At 41.6% G+C, this 24,314-nt stretch overlaps 1 protein-coding gene and 1 pseudogene across 1 annotated transcript; one reads left to right on the forward strand and one right to left on the reverse strand.

Moving 5' to 3' along the window:
• The first annotated feature begins 4,537 nt into the window (after positions 1-4,537).
• LOC138146928 (cyclin-dependent kinase 2-interacting protein pseudogene) lies at positions 4,538-5,171 on the forward strand (annotated as a pseudogene).
• A 3,384-nt stretch (positions 5,172-8,555) lies between these two features.
• Positions 8,556-19,220, reverse strand: CIMIP5 (ciliary microtubule inner protein 5). The gene is made up of 3 exons (XM_069069084.1): positions 18,645-19,220; positions 12,985-13,024; positions 8,556-10,752 (listed from the first exon to the last, which is right to left on the reverse strand). Exons 1-3 carry the CDS (start codon positions 18,986-18,988, stop codon positions 10,561-10,563), a joined length of 576 nt encoding a protein of 191 aa, XP_068925185.1. The 5' UTR covers positions 18,989-19,220; the 3' UTR covers positions 8,556-10,560.
• Between the last annotated feature and the right edge of the window lie 5,094 nt (positions 19,221-24,314).

Consider the following 24,314-nt stretch of genomic DNA (forward strand, 5'->3'; position numbering starts at 1 on the left):
CAGGGGAAAAGGTCAGCACCCCGAACTTCAAAGTACACGGACAGAATTATCAAGACAGCAACAGATCTAGTTGACAGATTTCAAACTGTCCAACCATTACATCCATACCCAATCAACATCTGGGTTTCAACATCTGGGTTTTTCAAAGGGGGGGGGGGTGGTGGCTCCGGACAACGGCTTCTCAGAATCCATATCAAATCACAGAACACTTCTCAAAGTGAGCCCCCAAAACAAAGCTACACATCAGGGCTTATATAGCCTTCTCCTGGCTCAGAGAATGTAACAACCTTATTGACTCACTGGCCAATCAAGAAGTATCTACTGAAAAACAAGCCTCCCACCCCAGGCTTCAGGTACACTTTAGCCTAGGGTCAGGGAAGATCTTCCAAATCTGCATTCCCATTACACCCTGGGCAAGTCACTTAACCCTGTTAACTTCAGTTTTCTCATTTGTACAATGAACTGGAGAAAAGAAATGGCAAATCACTCCACTATCTTTGCCAAATGGGGTCATGGGAGAGTCAGGAATGATCAGACAACAACAACAAACAGCAATGTATAAAATGGGGAGGAGAGGGTACCAGCTGCCAGAGAGATCAGGAAAGGCCCTATACGGAAGACAGTTTTGAGCTGAACCTTGAAAGAAGTTAGAGATTATAAGAGGTGGAAAGGCGGAAGTTCCAGATATGGGGGACAGCCTATGCAAAGGCATGGAGGTGGGAAGTTGTATCTGGGGAACAGCAAGAAAGTCCTGTCTGAACAATAGTATGTGTGAAGCAGGTAAGGTGCCATAAAGCTATAAAAGTATATTGGAGCCAGGTTGTGAAGGTGCCCCCCCCTTTTTTGGAGGGGGGAAGGCAGGGCAATTGGGGTTAAGTGACTTGCCCAAGGTCACACAGTTGGTACGTGTTAAGTGTCTGGGGCTAGATTTGAACTCATGTCCTCCTGACTCCAGGGCTGGCGCTTTATTCACTGTGCCACCTAGCTGCCCATGAAAGCCCTTAAAGCCACATAGATGAATTTTTATTGGATCCTAGAGGGAACAATCAGTGATCTGAGCTTCTTGACCAAGAGAATGACCAAGTCCAATTTATGCTTTAGGAATATCACTTTGGCAGCAGGGTGGATGGGTTAGAGAGTGGAGAGATTTGGGGCAGAGAGACTAATCAGGAAGCTCCATTAGCAGTCCATTTGAGGGGTAGTAAGGGCCTGAAGTAGGTTTGGAGTTATGTGAGTAGAGAGAAGGAGACACATTATAAACTGCCCCCCTGCCAATAAATTGTAAGCATAGACCCTGGGCTACCCTGTTCTCAAATATGGGGACTCAGAAAAACTAACCCACATTCCAGGTACACTGTGGGTCTACAACCATTCAAAATCACAGTGTGGGAGGTAGATGATGTGTTTATTTTTTCTCTAGTCAGCCTAAGGACAGAATTAGTTCAAAGCAAAGGCACTTAATGAAATAGTATAGGAAGAACATTTAATGTGCCTACTATAAACCTAGGCTATGTTCTCCTAGAAATATACACATTGGGGCAGCTAGGTGGTGCAGTGAATAGAGTACCGGCCCTGGAGTCAGGAGGACCTGAGTTCAAATCCGACCTCAGATACTTAACACTTACTAGTTGTATGACCTTGGGCAAGTCACTTAATCCCAACTACCCTGCCTTCCCCCCTCCAAAAAAAAAAAATAAAAATAAACCATATACACATCATCAATGGGGAGAATAAGCTCACATATGTGGATGGACAATTCATGGTCAGAGGGGTGGCTCACAGTCAGGGCATGTTCATGGAGAGGCAAATCAGACCTCTGATGCTGCAGGATCATTGGTGTCTTCTGGGATTATCTTCATCTTGTTCCTGTGGGATCTGCTTTCCCTGGCTGTACTCTCTCCCTCTCTCTCTCTTCTCATGATAACTAATGTGTTGGCACATGGTCTTGGCTGGTGCACTGCTTTGCTTGCCCCATGGCATCTCCATTGGGAAGATTTCTTTGGTGATTTGTAGTAGTCTTATTGTTACTGCTTGGCACACGGTCCCAACTTGTTCTGATGGCTTCTGGGCACAGTGTCATGTTGGACTACTAACTTCTTAGTTCGTTTATTCTGGGTCACCCAGAATAATTCATCTCAGTTGCTGTCTACCAGGGTATAGTGCCAAGAACTTCTCCCTAATAAGGAAAGGGTCAGAATTCTTTAGTCACGGATACTACAACCAGCTAATAAAATACAGGCCGAAGGGCCTCCAGGAGAAGATGGACTCTTTCCTTTTCAACCATGATGTCCCACTATCTCCCCAGAGGAGATCAAAGTCTTCTGTTAACTGATAATTGCCTAATTTAGAGTTAGACACTCTCCAGATCATTTCTGATTTACTGAGAGAGTGAATTAGAGCCAGAACAAAAGGAAAACCAAAGAGTCAAGATCATTATTCTTCAACCACTGTATGCTTTCCATTTTTATCATTCATCATGTCTGCAGCAAATCTTGCTGGCTTTGGAATCACATTTTGGGCAGAGGAAGAACTTTAGTTGCCTTAGAGAAGCTCCCTGAGGCCAGAGACTTTCAGCTTTGTCTTGGTATGGTGAGCATCTTGCACCAGGAGGAATTAATCAATGTTTATTGCTAGAGCTCTTACTGCTATTTTCAGCCACTCTGGAGGGTAGGGCTGTAGTGAGTCCAGCTTCTCTTCTCAAGGTCTAGCTGTCATTGCCTTGTTCTTCCCCTTTGGGCATTTCTCTTGGCCCTCTTTTACACCGTGGTATTGGGGCCTCCTCACTTATTTCTTTCTTCAGTTTTTCCATTAGTTTTCTGTCTTCTCCCATCCCCTTCTTTTTTTCTGTTATTCTATTTTGTTTGGCTCTACTCAGAATTGGTGTAAGGGAGTAGGGGCTCAGTCACAACTACTAATGCATCATTTTGCCAGAACTCTCTCCAGATTCTTCTGACTTCATGTTTTGCTCCATGCTTACTGTGATTATTGAGAGGCACCATGCTGCCTTAATGGGAAAAGCACTGGCCTGGAAGTCAGGAAACCTGGGCTCTGGTATTGATTATACCCCACATCGATCTGTGTGACCTTGAACAAACTATACCATCTTTCAGGGTCTCATTTTTCTGCTTATTACATGGGAGGGTGGGAATGAGGTAGATGATCCTCTTATGTTTCCTTCCAGTTCCAATGTAAGATACATTTGAGTCCATGGGAGATGTCTATGTTCATCTGTGTGGTCTGAATGTATAGACATGGTTCATGAGAGGAGAACCAGGAGCAATGCGTGCTAGCTGGGACAGGGGGTTGGAAAGGATAGGCAGGTCCTACAAGGCTGGTTTCTCTTTTGTACAGTCTCCAGAGAGGTAACAGGCTGGACTCATATCTGTTGGACCTTTTCAAATTTCTCTGGTCTAGATGCATAATGCTTTGGAATATCCAATGCCTCTTACCTTGATTACTCTTAAGTGGGAAGCCTTAAGATAGCCCTTAGATTACACTCAGGCAGGTAGGTGGTGAAGTAAATACAATATTGGACCTGGAGTCAGGAAGATCTGAGTTCAAATTGCCCTCAGACACTTGCTAGCTATGTGATCCTGGGCAAGTCACTTAACCCTGTTTGCCTCAGTTTCCCTATATGTAAAAATGAGAAGGAATTTGCAAACCCCTTTTAATGTTAATGGAATATAAGCTCTTTCCTGTCCATTAATAGGCCTCACATGGAGCCCATTAAAGAAAGCTTGCTTAGGGGAGGTTTGCTTGTAGGAAAGCTTTCACACCTTTTGTTAATTTCTAATTAGGCACTGAGTCACAAGGGTTGTAATGTCTTCTGGATCTAAAAAGGGTATATATACTCTGAGGTTAGCATTTTGCTTTGGGGCTAACTCATTGAAAGAGTGTTCTTGTGATTTGACCAGATGAGACTTTGGGTAGCTGTTAAGGAGCCCCCTGGGTTTTGAAAAACCCAGATATTTTTGCTTCTCCCTCTGGTAACTATGTTTGTATTGCCCTGGTCAGACAGTTGGGTCTGTCTATTGATTTGTGTTAATTTCTCAGACAGTTAGAAGCCCTGTCTATTGGTTTTTATTTCTCTGCTTGTATTTCCTCTGTATTTTCTGTTTGTGTTTTCTCTGAAGTTTAGTGCTCTAACTTTTCTCCTGAACTAGTGAATGCAATTAAAACATATTGTTGACCCCTTAAACAGCTGTCTTTCCTAGTAAAGCATATCTAAGAACCTGTGCTAGTGGCCATCCTGGGCATGCCAGTGTGGTGCCGCTACACCAGCCCAGTATCTTTGCCAGGAAAACCCCCAGTGGAGTCACCAAGAGTCAGATACAGCCGAAATGGGTGAATAACAACAAGCTTACACTTACCAGTTTAATTCCTTCCCACCAAACATTGGTTACATAAAAGGCCATCACAAATAAAAATAGTTGGCAAACTCATTAATTCAAGAAAATAGCAAGATGTAGAAAAATCATGAAGCTTAGAATATGCTAAATAATACATAAAACAGGACTGGATCTTGGGCTCTAAAGACATGGATGTCAAGAACTCTGACCAGGTTACTCCCAAAAGAACTGTCTTATATGTCAGTGCAAGAAAATGAAGGGCAAGGCTGCAGAATGGCACAATTTATTATCGAAATGGGAGACTCTCGACAGTATGGGGTTTTCTGTTGCAAACAAAATAGGAAACATCAAAATCAGTGCACTTACTGAAGACAAGGTAGAACTAGAATGTAACAGCATTGTTTCTGGCTTTCATTCTCAAAAGGTACACCCAAAATATAATGAGGACCTTAAGATGTTGTGCAAGGAACTTCATGATGCCCTGGAAAACTTGACTAAGGTAAAGGTGAAAATGGAAAAGTTAACATCAACCACCAAGGGAATTTGTAACCTAGAAAATTACCATTGTGGAAATGGAAATGATTGAATACCTCTTTTCCATAGATGGCCCACTACCTACTTCTATGAAGTTTCCCATAGCTTTCAGAAATGTGCGAGAAGAAAATACTCTTCAAGCGCATCATTGTTGAAGAGCTTGACTATGCTATGAACCAGAATCTCATTTTAATCTACTTATCTATGTGATTGTACCAGCTCTATATTGAGAACAGCAGGCTTGATGTAGAAAGAATGCTACTTGAAACCGGACATTGAGCATTATAATTTTTCCAAAAACAATTCACTTTTTTTTTGCTTTTTGGAGGGGGAGGAAGGGCAGTTAGTTTGGGGTTAAGTGACTTGCCCAAGGTCATACAGCTAGTAAGTGTGTCAAAATCCATTCACTTTTAAGCCCAAACTCCCCAAACCAGAATGAACCTTTCTTTCCAGGCCTTTTAAGATATAGGCCCGTTGTTGCTTCATACATTTCCTTCCAGGGTCACAGCTCTACTTCTTTTCTTGTTTGCAGAATGAGTTCCTTTGATTCCACCTTATGTATCTCTTAACACCACTCTGGTAGTAACTTATAAAGTTAATGCTAGTCATCCATTTAGTTTTGTTTTTGTTTTTTGGAGGGGGGAGGAAGGACAGTTGGGGTTAAGTGACTTGCCCAAGGTCACATAATTAAGTGTCAAGTGTCTGAGGTCAAATTTGAACTCAGGTCCTCCTGACTCCAGGTCCGGTGCTCTACTCACTGTACCACCTAGCTGCCCCTAGTCATCCATGTAGTACCTACTGTGAAAATCATGACCCTCCTTATTTGACAAAAATTACTAGCAAAATTGATTATATGTTTGGCAGAAAATGTTTGGATTAGAATTTATTTCCACAATAAGTTCCAAACGAATTCTCAGCCTACTGTTTAGAAAAAAATAACACCCACACAATGGGGTAAGATCAGGAGAATGAAAGGAGGTAACTTTCACAATTATAAGTAGGAGAATTCTAAACCAAAGGATAGAGGTATAAAATTAAAATGTATGTATACAAACAAAATCAAGAGAAACTAGACTAGGAAAAATTGTTTAATCAAAGCAGAATAAAATCTACTACAGGAAATTGATACAAAAATATGAGACTAAGAACCATTTCCTAGCTAAATGTTCAAAAGATATAAACAAATGACCTTCAGAATTAAGAAATGCAGTTAACAAACAAAATATTACAGTAAATTGCTAAGAGAAACGAACATTTAACAATACTGGTTTTACCTCACATTAAATTGGCAAACATAAAAAAAAAAAACCAACCCAGCAATGTTGTTTAAGACAGGAGATCTTAATACACATTGGTGGTAGAGCTTTGTACTGGTCCAACCATTACAACAGTTTGGAACTTTTCAAGAAAAATCACTAAACTATTTAAACCCAGTGGTCTGTGTACTACAAGGCATATGACAAAATGAGGTCAAAGGGGTATTGAGGTGAGGGAGAGCCCCAGTGGCACTTTTTGTGAAAGAAATAAGAAATTACTCAGAGAAACTAGGGAAGATTTGTATGAACTTATGTAGAGTGAAGAAAGCAGAATCAAGACATGTTTCATGGAAAGAAAAATACTAAAAACAATTCAGATTAAGGTAAAAAACTAATATTAATCAGAAGACTGATGAAACATGTTTATCTCTCATCAGGTTGATAGGGCTTTGGGGTGTGGAATAGTGTTACAAAGGGGAGTGTGGGCAGAGATAAATATATAAATGCTGTTTTTTAAAAAGGCAATAAATTTTTTTAAAAAAAAGAATACACAAATGAATTCTTTAGCTAGAAATGAGATGAGATCTTAACTCAAACCAGACAAGAGTACCTGATCCCCACTCAAGGAACTTTATCCTAGCATTTTCTAAGGAGGCAAGACAAAAATCAGGGATGGGGTGAAGAGCCGACTTCCTCTACATGTCTGCTGATTCTCTGTGTCTCTCCTGAAGAGGACTTGGAACCACATGTGACTCTCCCAAGGAGTCTTTGACCTCCCAAACCATGTTTGTTTTTAATCATTAAATTGTTTCTGAGTCTCCACGACCCCATGGACCATACTGTCCATATGGTTTTCTTGACAAAGATATTGGAGTGGTTTTTTTTTTCTTTGCTTTTTGGAGGGGAGAAGGTAGGGCAATTGAGGTTAAGTGACTTGCCCAAGGTCACACAGTAAGTATTAAGTGTCTGAGGCTGGATTTGAACTCAGGTCCTCCTGACTCCAGGGCCAGTGCTCTATTCACTGCACCACCTAGCTGCCCCAGGCTTGAATATTTTCAATGACAAATCTAAGAAGTTCTCTCTGGGGCAAGGAATGAAGGAAAGGGATATGTCTTTTGTCCTTTTGTTGGGCCCATGAGCACTGGGAATCAGGCAAATCCCTAGGTGGGGTGGGAGGACAATCTGCCTCGGGGAGAGGAGGCAAGATCTGAGAAGGAAGAAACGTTACAAAGCCGGGTTGGGTTCTTAGCAGAGTGTCTGTAGAGTGAACAAATGAAAAAGCCAGAGTATATTGAGAAGATCAACTGCTAGACAAAGTTTCAGAGTCCAGGGGGTTGGTATCCAAAGTCAGACTTCAGGAAGTGTTAGGGAGTTAACTGATTGCATGATTCAGCCTCATTTCCTAATGCTCCAGTCATTTTATTGTGACTGCTTTTTTTCCATGCCCTTTGTGGGCGCTGAGCTGTCATCATGTCTGTGGGTGGAGTCTCCGAAGTCTCCTGATTTGTTGCCTACCTCCTCTGGTCACATACTGATTTAGACATTTTTTGATTTCTGGAGAATAAATGAAAAAAGCTTTTCGTAAGTGCAAAGGAAGGGATAGATAAACAAGCATAATGGCAGTCCCTTCCCTGCAGGAGGGAAACAGGGGTGAACAATACCCAAAGAAGGGTGGCATCCTAGGAGAGGCACTTAGGTCCAGAAAGTTACGGGATGGTGATAGAGATATAGGGGAGAATACTGACACATCCTGGGGAGTTAGGTGGCACAGAGGACAGAGCACAGGAGCTGAAATCAGGAAGATTCATCTTCATCAGATCAAATCCAGCCTCAGATACTTACTAGCTGTGTGACCCTGGGTAAGTCACTTAACCCTGCTTATCTCAGTTTCATCATCTGTAAAATGAGCTGGAAAAGGAAATGGCAAATCACTCCAGTATCTTTGCTAAGAAAACCCAAACAATGTCATTAAGAGTTGAACGCACAACTAAACAATTGACACACCCCATCCAGAAACAATGGCACCATTGATATGATCATGGTTCATTTACTTGGAGGTGGCTGATGAGAAGAAGGGTAACATCTGTGGGGAGGAGGGGAAGGGCAAAGTAGTTAAGGCTATACATACAGGAGATGAGTGGAGAGGCAGGAGTGAAGTGAAGCTTGGCTGGAGTTTTTCTTGAAATACTGATCTGGAAGAGGGAGTCACCAATTAGGAGTGAGGGCCTGCAGGGATGAGTTTCTCTAGATTGGAGAAGGTGGTTGATAAGACTGTGGAATTTTAATAGCCAGGAACATAAAGTTTTGTGAATTGTATCTTGGTCAACTGCTCCAATGTGAAAATAATTTTGCACGCTGATCTCGTAGCAATAACATTAAATCCTCAGACAGTTTTTTCAGGGAGTTCAGTCTTCCATTTAACAAATAGCCTGAAAGCTTCAAAACATTTTTTCGTTTCTTCACCACATTCTGTGTTGCATCCTGTGGTCTCTCTGGAGTTCATTGTCAAGAAAAGATCCAGAATTGTTTCCATATTCTCTGTTCATGTCAGCCCAAAGCCACAGGCCCACTTGTCTTGTAATTCCAGCATGGGATTGTCGAGTCCAACCATAACACCCTTGATGTCCATGTTGCACACACAGACATATCAGTCGATAAACCTTTATTAAATGCCTACTGTATGCCAGGCACTGTGCTAAGTCTGAGGACACAAAGAAAGGCAGCCCCTCCCCGCCCAATTCCTGTTTTATGGTATCTCTAAGACTAATGGGGGACACAGTGCAAACAGCTCTGTACAAATATGCTATATACAGGATAAGTTGGAAATAAGTAATAGAGGGAAGGCACTAGCGCTAAGGGGGATCAAGAAAGGCTTCTTGTTGAAGGTGGGATTTTAGCTGAGACTTGAAGAAAGCCACATAAGGAAGATACAGCAACCATCAAAGTTATAGTTTTTTAAAAATTATTGAATATTGACTGAAATAATGATGCTGTACTTTAGGGATGGAAGGCATGATTATATACTCTACAGAATTAAGAGGGCTGGGCATTGATGGATGAAGTGAATAGGTAAAAGCCCAGGTTTTGGACTAGGTGGGTCGGGAACCTGCGGCCTCGAGGCCACATGTTGCCCTCTAGGTACTCAAGTGTGGCCCTTTGACTGAATCCAAACTTCACGGAACAAATTTGTTTTGGCTAGTGTTAGACTACCCATTATACTACTATCATAGGGTTGTGTGTTTTACAAAAGTGAAGAGTTCTTAGGTACTCTATGAGGGCAGGGACAGTCTTATATATACTTTGTAAGCCCCCCCCCCCCCACATCATCCCCTCCATACATACAGTCAGAGCTTAATAAATGTTGTTAAATAAATGAATGGTGAAGGAATTAAAAAGAAGCAAAGAAGCTGTGATTAGTATTTCCCTCACGGCTCTGATGGGGACAGGTGTCTCCTTCTCTCATGGGGATGGGTGTCCCTAGGATTAATTCCTGTTCCATTTTAGCACCCTTCCTTTCTTCCCTCTCCTCCCCTTCCCCCCTTGCCCCCACATGCATCAGCTTGCTCTCGGTATATTTCTGCAAGCCCACTCTCCAAGCTGGTTAGGCAACCTGGCTGAATGCCACCAGGAAGGCAGCACAAGATTGAGTTCTTCCTAGGCATGGGCCCTCAGTGCTAACTACCATTTAAGAGCAATTGTTTAAAACGTCTGTAAGCAGCCCTATGATTCATCTTCCTGATGACTCCAGATCCTGTTTCATGTCTTTTGTACAAGCACTCAGGGACAGTTCATTATGACAATGGAGAGTTAGCTTGATTCCTAAGAGATGCCTGGGGGGCGGGGGAGGTGCCAGCCAGAGGTTGCCAAGCAATCTCCAAAGGCCAAATCTCCCAATGGCAGAAATAGCTCCTTTCCCTCCAGGAGCCAGAAAATATTAATCCTCCCACACTTCAACTTTGCCAGTAATAAGATCAAGTTAATACTCCCCTTGAAAACTTATACAAGGAATGTTTACATCTCTTTTGAAAGGCTTTCATGGCCAGAATTAATTTAGAGGCAGTCAGCTCTGATGTAAAGTCAACTAGACTGGGTGTCAGGGAATTCAGATTCCATCCAGGCCACTAAATTACTCTGTGGCTGTGGGCAGATCATTTCCCTTCTCTGGGCCTTGTTTTTTCCTCTATAAAACAAGATGTTTGGATTCAGTGATCAGTGAGGTTGCTGCCAGCTCAAATGTTCCACCGATGATTCCACGGTATTTCCTTGGAGCTCAGCCTTGATACAGCCCAGTAGGGCCAATAGATCCTTTGACAAAAACTGGTAGTGAGAGTGCTGTTCTCCATTAACTTGTTTTTCGTCATTTGTTTCATGTTAAGCTGGATACACACTTGGGGAACAACGTGAAATATTTCTTTGGAATTCTAAATGGGTTGAGAACCATCCTTAGGTTTCTTCTTACGGTTTCCTTCAGCAAAGAAGAAATCCATGCCTGCTATCTTCTTACCCAACTCTGTATTCACTCTGCTGCCAATGACTTGATTAGCTGTGCTGGGAACGGTGTCAGAAAATAAAGAGATGTATTCTGGTAGCTTTGGGTGCTCTTTTTTGTTACCCTAAAAAAGAAAACCATATTTCATTTAAGTTACACAAAATATCTAAATGCTGGCATGATAAATATAATCACGTCGCATTTTGGCACTGTAATGATGATGCCAATATTAATACTAATAAGCAGCTAACATTTATAAGTGCTTGAAGAATTTATAAGGCGGACAAGAATTTATTAAGCACCTACTATGCACCAGGAACCATGCTAAATGCTTAAAATTGTTATCTCATTTGATCTTCCCAACAACTCTGTGAGGTAAGTGTTGTTATTATCCCCATTTTCAGTTGAGGAAACTGAGGCAGAGATTAAGTGACTTGTCCAGGATCCCACAACTAGGTAGTATCTGAGGCTACATTTGAACTCGGGCCTTCCAGTGTGTTACCATGCTGCTTGTGAATTAGTTTATAAAATACCGGATTGAGCATGGGGACCTGGGTTCAAGTCTTGCTTTTCTGACCCATCCTGGCTGTAGGAACCAAACTAACATTGCCAGCCTCTGGTCATTATTTGACTCTGAGCATTCATTTAATCCATTGAATCACCAAGGGAGGCTCTTGAGATATAAGCTTCATCTTGTAGGCCAGGATGTATATTTTTTATTTTTTACAAGGGAAGGGGGGATTCCTTTTAGAGCTCTGTACCTTTTAATTTGCAGGATTTAGAGCTGAAAGATACTATCTAGTTTAATCCTTTCATTTTATAGGTCAGGGAACTGAGGACTTGAGGAAGGGAAAGGAACTTTTCCAAAGGTTACAATAGCAGAGATGAGATTTGAACCTGGGTGCTCTGAGAGCAAATTTAGCTCATTCCATGGTGCCATTTTTAGAGTAGCATCAGAACAGGGTGGTTTTTTTTTTTGCTTTGTTTTTGGAGAGCAACCGGGGTTACTTGCCCAAGGTCACACAGCCAGTTTTTGTGTCAAGTGTCTGAGGCCAGATCTAAACTCAGGTCCCCCTGACTCCAGGGCCAATGCTCTACTAGCTGCCCGTTTTGCAGCAGTAAAGTACTATTTGCCCCTTGCCTAATTACAGATACCCCACAATGGTGTGTAAATTTAATTCAGTAAAATTTTATTGTGTCTATCATGTGGAAGACACTGGTAACTGCTGAGGACACAAAACATGAAAATGGAACAATCCCTGCCTGCAGAAATTATATATTATGCTCAGGATTCTGTGTGCACACATAGATATGTGAAAGTTACTCCAGGAATTTGAGATTTCACTAGCACAGGGAACTATTGATGTGATAATTCCCTCCACCAACCCTAAATGTAGAAAGTCTAGAGGCTACATAACACATCTGGTCACCACATCAGAGCCCAAATTTGAACCTAGGTCAACCTAGGCCTTCTTGACTCTAACTTAGGGTTCTATCTACTACATGTACTACATGATACTTTCCTCTGTTCTAGATGTATGATGAACACACAGAGTGATTTGAAAAGGGAGCAAACATCCCCAAACTAGAAACATCATGAAAGATTTCTTGATGCTGGACCTTCTTCCTAGAGGTGGTACCTGAGAACCAAGAACAATTTTTCTATTTTCACAGCTGTTATTTGTTCTTTGTTTTCAATGAGGATTAATGACACCTTGGGGTGATGTCTTGACTTATGCATGAATTGGATTTAAGTGAGGCAGAGTTGCATAAAATCATCAACCTCAGTCTCTCTTCCAGAGTCACTGAAGTCCAATGGCAAGACAAAAATCAGAATGACTGGCAATGACTTGGGATGCAGTGGATGACCTTGGCGTCTTTGATGTCTAACCAAGCTCTAGTTGCCCCATAGCACCTGCTTTAGCGGCCTTCATGGCCATTGGAATAAATTGTTCTAGTCCATCCATTCCAGTGGGAGAAGTCTTCACATGCTTATATACTTGGAACTTGGCTACTTGTACACATGCTGTATTCTATAAGCAAAACTAAGCTTCTTGAGGCCTAATACAATTGGCATTTTGCCTTTGGATCTTGAGAGCCTCACACAGAGCCTTGCACATTCTTAATAAGTGTCCTTAATAAGTGTCTGGTTGAATTTCCTGTTTTGGTACATTTGGCCAAGAAGGTCCTGTCTGTCATGAGGCCAGCACTCTAGGCTCTTGTATTTCTGTGGGACCAGCTAGAATTTAACTCTGATGGCATGGTCATTGGGAACCCAGGGTCACCTTCACTCCATGATGACACACTAGAAGAAGATATAAAGTAGACAAAGCTACCATACATAAATGCATCTTACCATTGGATCATAGTCTTTCAAAAAACTCCAATTTTCAATCCTGAGAAGAGAAAACAAGTTCTATTAAATCTATAAAGGATATTTTTATTTCTACTTTTCATAATAAATTAATCCCCTTCATTGAAGCAAACCAGTTACAGAATGCCTATCCATATTTCTCTAAGATATTTCCATTCCATGTTAGACCCCTCCCTCCATGGGGAGCTACTGTCAGAGGTGTTCTCTGCTTGCATGAATGTTAACTCATATGTATATGCATATGCATATATACATAGATATACACATACAGGTATGTGTATATATGAATATATAGGATGTTTAAGCACAGGGGGCTTTAAAGTACACTAAGACTTTGGGGACAACCTATGCATGTGTGTGTATACACACACATACTCACAGACATATATATCATATATAAATATGTGTAGGTAGATATAGATAGATGTTGGAGTAGATAGATAAATACATAATTTAATCAGGTAGTAACAAAATTGCCTCAATGGGGCACCCTTCTCTACTTCTTTTTTTCCTTCTGTACATTTAAACATGTTTTGCTGATGCCCCTTTCAGTGTCTATCATTCCCCATTCCCCACTAACCCACCTTGCTCCCCACCCCTGCTCCTCCTATCTGTAATAAATATGGAGAGTAAAGAAAAACAAATCAACACATAGGCCATGTCTGAGTCTGTGCTTCTAGTCTATTACTGCTCTGACAAGAGGTAGGAGGCATATTTCTTCATCATGGGCCATTGCTTTTTATTTTTTTCCTGCTTTTTGGAGGGCAATTGAGGTTAAATGACTTGCCCAAAGTCACACGGCTAGTAAGTGTGTCAAGTGTCTTAGGTCAAATTTGAACTCAGGTCCTCCTATCTCCAGGGCCGGTGTTCTATTCACGGCGCCACCTAGCTGCCCCCACTGGCCACTGCTTTGGTGACAGTTCTGTAATAATAATGGCATTTAAAGATTCCCCTGTATTGGCTTGGTTTTTGGTTTGATTGTGTTAAAACCCAGAGCTTGCTAATCCCACTTGTGGGATGGACTTGTTGACATGAAAAGAGAGTGCTGAACTGGGAGGAGCTGGTGACGTAGATTTGGAGAGACACAAGAGAGAGGCAGAAGAACTTTTTGGAAGCAGAACCTTTGGGGGCAGAGAGAGACTGAGAGGATTGCTGAGGGCCACTTTGAACTGCCCAGGACTTTTGAGACCTGCCACCCAGAGCTGCCAAGAACTGAGGAGACATGGTTGTTATGCTGGTACTTTGTCTGTCTGTTTTGATGTTGTTTTGCCAGATTTGTCCACTGGTGAAGGACAGTGCTGTTGTTGCAGAAGGTTTGGAACCTTGCTGTTGGTTCAGAGCTCCTGAGACTGTTCTGCAGACAGAGAGTGAATACTGTCCACTGGTGAAGGACAGTGCTGTTGTTGCAGAATTCTTGGAACCTTGATGTTGGTTCCAAAGCCCTGAAGAAGGATTTTCTTGTTGTATGTTTACAGAAATCCTGGAAGAGGGTTTTGCTAATGTTTTCAGGGGTCCTAGGACTGTTCTGCAGACAGAGAATGAATTAATGAAGAGACTGGCAATGTTTCTTGTGGCCTTGCTAAGCTTTGTCTCCCCAGGAACAAAGATTGCTGAGAACTTGCCTCTGGTCAAGATGAAGAAAAGACCTCCATTTGGGTATTAAGTGCTGTGCTTAAACTTGTAACTCTGGGGTAGATTCAATTGTGATCCAGGGGTGGGGAACTTTTGACCTTTTTGTGTTCTATTGTTGAACAAATGAATGTACTTTACTTATGATTGGAAACTAATCTCCATTTGAGAAGAGGGGCTTTGTGATGGACTAAATGAAGGTACAGCCTAGGGGTGGAGTAGTATTTAGAACAGGGACTTTGTAATTGATTAAATGAATGTAATGTCCTGGGGTGGGGTAGTACTTGATTAAATCAGGTAGTACTTGGAGATTATTGAATCACACTTAGTAAATGCTGTATTTTGAATGATGTCATATTTTGATCTTCTCTGTTCTTAATTTTTCACTGAATAAAATGGAGAGCACCTATGCTGGTATTTTGAACCTTGGGAAGTTGCCTTTGCTTGGCATTACATTACAAGTTCTTTGGTCTTTCAAAGTAAACCCTTCCCTCCCTCCCTGACTTCTGACTATATTTTTAAATGTCTCACGTTTCATTGGCGATTCTGACTCATTAGGGATTGGACTTCTTAAGTCTGAAGCTGCACTCATATTTCTCCTTAAACCTAACCTTTTTTTCAAGATGCCCAATTTTTGATGCTGACACCACCATTCTCACATTCCCTTGGTCTTCTAACATGGGCATCATCTTGTACTTTGCCCGTTCTGTCATTTCCCATGTCTAACTTTTGTCATGTCTCCCTCTGCTGCATTTTTTCTCAACTCACATGGCCATTCCCTAGTTCAGGTCCTCGTTACCTCTCACATCAACCATTGTAATGATTTCCTAACTGATTTTCCTAATAGATTTTCCACTCTCCAATATATTCTCCACATATTTGTTAAAATCATCTTCCTCAAGCACATTGTTGCCTTCTAAAAAAACCTTCAATGGCTTCTTATTGCTTTTGGGGCAAACTTTTCAGCCTGGCATTTTTTTTGTTTGTTTGTTTTTGAGGAAATTGGGGTTGACTTGCCGAGGGTCCTATAGTTAGTGTCTGAGACCAATTTGAACTCAAGTCCTCCTGATTTCAAGGCTGGTGCTCTGTCCACTGCACCACTTAGCTGCCTCTACCCTGGCAATTAAAGTTCTTTATAGTCTGATTGCAATATACCTTCATGTACACTTGTGTGCCAGCTAAAGAACTAATAGCTACTCCTTGACCTGGAAAGGCTTCTCTCAGCTCCAGGAGCAGCTCTCCCCCATACCGGGAATGAATTTCTTTTTTCATCTCTGCCTCCCAAGATCTTTAGCTTCCTTTAAGGTTTGGCTCAGGCATCATATTGTCTGTGGCTGTGACAGCTCTCCAGTTATCAACTCCCAGTCCTTCCTCAAATGATCATATATTTATTGCATGTGTAGAGAGATGTTCCAGGAGAATGCAAGCTTCTTTACTGCTAGTGATGTGTTTATTTCTTTGTCTCCCCAGTGCTCAGAACAGTGCCTTTTGTGGAGTAGGCCCTTAATAAATGGTTATTGTATTGAATTAAAAAGGCATTTTATTAAGATACTTTGTATTTATGTACTAAATTAAATTACTGGAAAGACTTCCCCTTCTTGTCATCTTATTAAAAGATTAGGCCACTAATTAATTACATTTGTATGGAACTAACTCTTCTTACAGACTGAAAAAAATTCAATTTTCCCAAATGAAACTCTAACATATACATAACAAGTAATTGGAGAGAAATTCAAGCCCTTTTTCATGGATAAAAAAGGACTATGCTTAATATACTAAGCTTTAGAGCTGGAGGGGATCCCAGAGTGCCATCCAGTTCCCTCCTCTTATTGTTTATAGCCAAGGAAGTTAAAGCCCAGAGAGGAGAAGTAACTTGGCTGTATGCTCACACTTGTAAAATCAAGATTTGAACTCCAGTCCTTTGGTGCTAAACTTAGTACTCTTTCCACAAAATCTCTTGGACTTTGAATTGGCAGAGAATTCTGACAGCAAAAACAAAGGTAACTGATTTCGGTATTTCATACTATTTCTTGGTAAAACATATTCTTGACTTTTCTCCTTGGCCTACCCTAACCTTCCTTTATTGAATGTCAGCATCTCCTTGCTCGAGAGGCATGGGGTTGATTACAGGGGTGGGGAATCTGTGGCCTCCAGGCCACATGAGGCCCTTTGACTGAATTCAAATGGATTCAGGTTTCCCACCCCTGGTACTGAACATTAGAGAATAGGAACCTCTTAGGATCATAGAAGGATATGCTAGTCTAAGCCCTATGTTTTCTAGGTGAGGAAACTAAAGCTTGGGGGGAGGAGAAATGACTTGTCTAAGGTAACACAAATCGAAAGTGGCAGACCTGGGTTTCGAACTCAATTTTTGTCAAATGGTCTATGACCTTAGAGGTAAATGCCCAGACTAGGTACTTAATAAATATTTATCTGTTGAATGAATGAATGAGCAACTAGTGCATTTTGAAGACATGAGTTTGAGTCAGCTTTGATTTTACTAGCTGCTTGGCCCTGGAAAAGTCATCTAACTTCTGGATCCTAATTCCCCCATTTGTGAAATGGGGATGATAATGCTCATCCTGTCCCCACTCCCCCCACGCCCCCCTCCTCTCCATAGCCCAGTGCTGGGCAAAGGGCATAGCAAACTATAGAATCTCGAGAAGTGGGAGTTATTGTTATGATCTTAACAGGAGAATGTTCCCTTTTTGATGGGGCTCCCTGATTTGTAAATCTAAGGTTCTTATTACTGTATCACAAGCACCTACTAGGGGCCAGGAACTTTGGAAATGAAAAAGGAAACGCAAAACAAAACATAGTTACTTTTGCAAAGCAGTATATGAGCCGTCTACCTTAGTTACAGGAAATGTTAAGCTCTCTGGACTCCCCTGTCCTGAACTTTAAGATGAAAATAAAAAAAGCTTATGAGAAAATGAGATGAAAATTAGTATTATGCTGGACTGGAGCACTGACCTGGAAATCAGGAAACTTGAGACCTCATCCTGGTGTACTGTAATCGACTGTGTGAGCCAGGGCACAGCCCTATTCATCTCTAGGACTCATTTTCTCTTGAGTTCTAACGTCTAACATGAGGTTTGACTACATAGTCTCTCGTGTTCTTCCCAGCTCTAACATTCTATGTTCTAAGGTCTCCCCCAGTTCTAGCATTCTGTGTTCTAAGTCTCCCCCAGTTCTAGCATTCTGTGTTCTAAGTCTCCCCCAGTTCTAGCATTCTGTGTTCTAAGTTTTCCCCAGTTCTAGCATTCTGTGTTCGAAGTCTCCCCCAGTTCTAGTGTTCTGTGTTCTAAGTCTCCCCCAGTTCTAGCATTCTGTGTTCTGAGTCTCCCCCAGTTCCAACATTCTATGTTCTAAGGTCTCCCCCAATTCTAGCATTCTAGTCCTAAGTTTCCCCAATTCTAACACTCTATGTTCCAAGGTCTCCCCCAGTTCTAGCATTCTATGTTTTAAGTACCTCTTCCCCATTCTAAAATTCTCTACTCTAGTTGCTTTCATTTCTAACATTCAGTCCTAAAGTCTGCTTCCCAACCCCCACCCATACCCCCTAACATTTAATTTAAATGCTTAAACAATTCACTTCATCAAACCCAGATCAAAGAGCTTCTCTATGCATGGTATTGGGTGCAGAAGGACTAAAGGAGATGCTCCTTGCCCCCAAGAAACCTCCATTCTACTGGGGAAGACAACACATACACAGGCCAATCCGTCATTTGAAGTGGGAGCTAGCACTAGCCCCTTTGGGGTGGGGTGGGGGTGAGGCAGAGATCAGGGAAGACTTTCCAGAAGACTTGGTGCTGAAGCGGAGCCTCAAAGGAAGCCAGGGACTCTGAAAGGCAGAGGGGAGGTGGGAGTGCATGCGTGCACGGGTCGGGCTTGGAATGGATCGCCTTTGTATGGATCGCCTTTGTTTTGCAGTTTCCTAACCAGCTTCCCAAGGGCCAGAAAGAGATGAAGATGTAGAAGGCAGCTAGGCAGCCTAAGGGGAGCTCACTTACCAGCGCCTGCGGCTCCGAAGCTCAGCCTCCAGCAGCTCCTTCCACAGACTGTCCTGATGGACCTGGTTTGCCTGCATTGCAGCCCTCTCAGCCTCCCGGGCTTGGGCCCCCTGTGTCCTGACGGGGCTGATACCTGCTGGAGTTCTTCCAAGGGAAGGCGCCGAGGCGAAGGCTGGGTCCAGAGGCCTGGGTGATTGTTGCCTGCCACCAGGCATTGTGGTCCTCTGAAATGCCTGAGAAGGGCTCCACATCCTGAATGTGTGTGGCCCAGGGTGTCTGTAGGAGAGGTCTTCTGGCGTCTGGTACTCTTCCCTGGTGAAAGAATCACCTGCATCCAGGACCATTAAAGCCAGCTTCTTTGCTGGTCATTTCCTGGCTCTGCACCAGTGAGCTGAGCCCCTCACTCTAGGATCACAGGGTCTGAGAGTGGAAGGGACCCCCGAGGTCATCTAGCTCTAGCTTGGCCAGGACAGAACTCCTCTAAGTGCTGAGATATTCTCAGGTTCCCCCTACTCCCCAGGCCACACCAGCTGAGCCAGCAGAAGTTTGCTGGACTTTAGAGTCAGCTTGATTCTGCCTCTGCCAGGGAGCTTGGGATAATGAGTGCTCATCAGTGCCGAGAGTTGCCCAAGTGTGTTTACCGTCACCCCTAGAAACCAGACAAGCTCATGAATATTCACCAGCAATGGACCAGAAACCAGTGCTAGCCCAGAGGAACTGGCCCCTTCTGCCTCCTGGGTCCTTTACTCGGGAGTCAGAGCATAACAGGGCTTTCTTTCTTTAAACAGTGTAGCATTTTCCTCCCATATGTATAAAGAGCTTCTGTTAAGAATTTCCAAAGGAGCATTGGGTTGGGAGTGGGGAAGGGGAAATCTGGGTTCTAGTGAGAGTGGTCAGCTGCAGTTATATAAAAGCATTTTATCACAGGTAAAACGCTGCAATATATTATCACAGCTGTGTCACAGTGTGGGGGAGATAGAACGCTTTAGCAGAAAGTTCTATATTAAGAATCAGAAAGACCTTCAATAAATATATGGCCAGGGTCTGGTGGCTTAACCTCTGAGAGCCTCAGGCAATTATCTAAACTTTACATTTACTAAATGTCCTAAATCGCAGATCTTTTCTTCTTTGTAGTTGGTTGTTTCTGTGATAAAGGTCTCATTTCCAATATATAAAAATTCAACTTTATAAGAATAAGAACCATTTCCTTCCCTAAATGATCAGTTGACCAAAAGATATGATCAGGGACTTTTCAAATCAATGTATAATTTACTTGACTTTTTAAAATAAGTTTTTATTGATGTTTTCTGTTTTTTTACATTATCATAGTTATTCCCAGTATTTCTCCCCTTTCCCTTCCAGAGCGATATCCTTTATAACAAATAGTACTTTTGAAGACAAAAAGAAAGAGAAAGAGAAAAAAATCAGCAGAACTGATCAATACACTGAAAAAATTTGAGCATAAGTATGATGTGTGTGACACCTGTGTACCTTCCACCTCCAAAAGGGGTCCATTAGGACTGTCCTCTCATATCTTTTCATTTGAGTTCTGCTTGATCTTTATAATTTTTTTCCATTCACTTTTTATTTTTTGGTGTATGATGGTTCTTTCCATTTATATTGCTATAGTTATGGTATATACCTTTTTTTGGTCTCTCCTTACTTCACTCTGCATCAGTTCATATAGATCTTTCCATGATTCTCTGTATTCATCACATATATCATTTCCTACAGTTCAGTAGTATTCCATTACATTCAATACCATATATTTTTTAGTCATTCTCCAGTTGATGGACTTTGTTTCCAATTCTTTGCTATCACAAAAAGTGTGGCTATAAATATTTTGGAGTATATTGGGCACTTTTTCCTTATCAATGACTTCCTTGTGGCATAAACCCAGTAATGGAATTTTTATTCCAAGGAGAATGGATATTTTTGTGACTTTATTTGAGTACATAGTTCCAAATTGCTTTACAAAATAGTTGTGCCATTTCATAGCTCTACCAACAATATATTAACATGCCTATCATTCTACAACCCCTCCACCATCCACTAGTGCCATTTTTTGTCATCTTTACCAATTTTCAGGACATAAAGTAAAACCTCAGGGTTGTTTTGATTTGAATTTCTCTTATTATTATTAGGAGTGTTCTTCCATGTGGTTGTAAATACTTTGCAGTTCGTTTGAGAACAGTCATATCCTTTAACCACTTATCTATTGGGGATTGGCTTATTAGTCTTATGTATATTTATTGCTGTTTATATATCTTGGATATCAAATCCTTATCAGAGGACTTGATACAACAACAAACATTTATTAAACAGTATTCTCCTGGTTCTGCTCACTTCACTTCGCATCAGTTCATACAAGTCTTTCCGGGTTTCTCTGAAATTTTCCTGTTAATAATTTTTTATGGCACAATAGTATTCCATTATATTCATATACCACAGCTTATTTGGTCATTCTGCATGTGATGGGCATCCCCTCAATTTTCAGTTCTTTGAATCAAGGCTCATTTTAAAGGGAGGTGATGACCTCATTGAAGACATTTCCCTCCCAGGCAAATGTAGACCTGTAGCACAGTTATAATTAAAGGAGAAGGGTGATTTGAAAATGGGGTTCTGGGGCAGCTAGGTGGCACAGTAGATAGAGCACCAGCCCTGGAGTCAGGAGGACCTGAGTTCAAATTTGACCTCAGACAATTAACACTTACTAACTGTGTGACCTTGGGCAAGTCACTTAATCCCAATTGCCCTGCCTTCTCTCCTCCAAAACAAACAAAAAAGAGAGTTAGAAAAATGGGGTTCTTCTCTATTTCCCAATAAGCATGGTTTATATCTAGAACTAAAGGCTTTATTTGAATCTGAAAAAGTCAAGTGTGAAAATATTTTTTAAATTGCTGATAAATCTAGGTCAGGTAGATTTTCATCTCAGACTATCTCCATGATGCCCCCAGTGCCCTTATTCTTGAGCACATCTCACTTCAGATACATGGGGGCACGGTGCAGTTTGTGAGGTTGGAGTACATTCCCAATGAATTCTAGGTTGACTTGGTAAAAGAAAAAAGCTATACAAACCTTATGGTGTCAATATCATTCGCTTATTCAGTCATTTTCCTTTGTAGAATAAAAGGTGAAACTTAATAATTGCATCTGTTTTAGAAATTGATTCCTGATCACATGTTTTTCACTCTTAATCAGTAGTTTGATCAAGGAGAAAAGTGTATTTGTTTTCCTCAAATAAATATTTGATTCTTAAAAAAAAAGAACATTTAACACTTCAGCCAAAGAGAGGATGAGACTACCCAACTAAGCCAGTACTTGAAAGTGGTAAAATATATTGCAGCTGCTTGTTGAAGAGGGAGCCCAAGGAATTCAACTGAGAAAAGCCTGGTGGGAGCTATCCACCAAGAAAAAAAAAAAAAGGCTATCAAGGCCCTGAAAGTCTGGAGGTCTGAATTTTCCTAGCCACATGTGTTCCCTACACATGTGCTTCCCTAGTCTTTCTCCTATAGACTTTGTGTATTTGTAGGAGATTACATTCTGTTTTTGGAATGCTTTGTAAACTGCTTTTCTGGCTGTGTTATTTGAGAAAATACCTTCATTAAAGAATTTAGTCTGTTGGCTGATTGTTAAGGGGAAGCCCTCTCATGGGGGCTTATGAGTTACTGTTATGAAAATAGCCACCCAAAGGGAAACTCCTGGGACACTGGAAGTAGTAGGCTATGCCTGTGAGGACTGAAGCTACCCTTGCCAGTGTGGGTCCGAGAAGTAATCCCAGAAGAAGAATTACATTGAAGCCCAATCAATCCTTTCCTTCCTGTGGTTTCATTATTTACTCTCTTTGCTCTACACTGTGCCTTATCCGTCTGTCTTTATGGTGATTTCTTATGTTGCAGATCTTAGAGATCTGTTTCCATCTTAGAAATATAGACTCTCCATTTTACAGATGAAGAAACCAAGACCCAGAGGATTGTGTTTTGCCCAAGGTTGTGCAACTATAAGTGGAAAAGCTGGAATCTAAATCTAGTTCCTCTGAGTCTTTTGGCTCCAGATACTTAGTACAGCTTGGAGTAGGGGCTTAGTATTACATGCCCACTGAAAATATCTGTCTAAAATTAGAGGCCACCAGACAGGGACTGTCTGTATCTACTTGTCTTTTATGTTCTTTCTGCAGGAGCATGAAAACAAGTGATTTCTCATTTAATGAAAATGAGAAATCATCATGACAAAGAAACACGGGGGTGGAAATTGCAGCAGAGCTTGAGGACTGGTGCTATTGCCAGGCAATTGGGAACCTATTATTTCTTGTCTCCTGTGTCATTAAATGCTCACTTCACTCCACCTTGGCATTTGAAGTTCATTCCATTTCGTGGGTAGTTCAGTAACTTCAGAGAACCCTAGGATGTGATAAAATGAGTCAGGGTCATGTCTATCATTGGAGAATTTGGATTTGGGTGGATAGATGTACAGGATGTAGTTGGTTAAGTGACTAACTGTGGGACCTTGGATGAGGTTCTTAAATTCTCAGTGCTGGGCATTCATTAGACTAAAACCTTCCCTCCTTCAAGTTACTAGGGTGGAGTTAAGAGGTCCTATGCAGCAGCGTTGGAATCTATTGGAAAGGGCCAAAATTTCAGATCAGCAGCAAACCTTTAGGATAAAAGGATTTGGTCTTGAAAGGGGCCTTAGAAATCATCTAGTTAAAATTCCTCATTTTAAATGTAAGGAAACTAAGGTCTAGATACACAAAGCAACTTTCCCCTGATCACAGAGGAAATAAATGACAGAGATAGGGTTGAGACCCTGGTCCTCTATTTCCCAGTCCAATGTTCTTTCCACTGTTATATCATGGTAGAAGGAACCTGTGTTTGGGCTGCTTTCTGGGATTATATTGACTTATCTGTGCAAAAAGGCAGGGATAAGGTCCATATTGCACCCTCTAGCCTCATTATCTGTTTGACATGACAATACTGGGACAACCACTAATGGTTAATAATAAATAACCACTGTAGGAGGGGGTTGATCAAGGGATCCCTTTGAGTCTCCCCAAACCCACCTGAAGAAATTTCAGGTTGTTAAGGGGAGTTCATAGACACAATGAAATGTGAGGCTTCGCTCCTTTGAGAATCTGAAGTGATTGATAGGCCATTGTAAAGATATTATAAAGGAGTGTTTATGTTTTGGGGTGCTTTACTGCTTGGGCAGCTAGATGGCACAGTGGATAGAATGCCAGGCCTAGAGTCAGGAAGATGCGTCTTCCTGAGTTCAAATCTGACCTCAGACCTTTACTAACTATGTGACCCCAGGCAAGTCACTTAACCCTGATTATCTCATCTATAGAATGATCAGGAGAGGGAAATGACAAACTACTCCAGTATCTTTGCCAAGAAAATCCCAAACAAAGAGTCAGACACAACTGAACCACAACAAATACCTTACTCCTTGAGGAGACCTGAAGTTGTAGATAATTTGATGGAATTACAGCCTGGTGAGCCACTGGATGGTTGGAGGATCAGTCAGGCTCCTGTTAGTGTCCGTCAGCAGTAGCTTCAATCTTTTCTCTCTGAGAACAGTCATTCCTGGCAGTTGAGAAAAGACCCTGCTTTGGAGGAAAAATCCAGATCCTAAAAGGGAATCTTTCTTCACCTTTCTCCTTCTGCCTCTTCT

The sequence above is a fragment of the Petaurus breviceps genome, unplaced genomic scaffold, assembly GCF_028583685.1.
Source record: "Petaurus breviceps papuanus isolate PSGF00001 unplaced genomic scaffold, PetGlider_PUasm1.0 90775, whole genome shotgun sequence".
Lineage (NCBI taxonomy): Eukaryota > Metazoa > Chordata > Mammalia > Diprotodontia > Petauridae > Petaurus > Petaurus breviceps.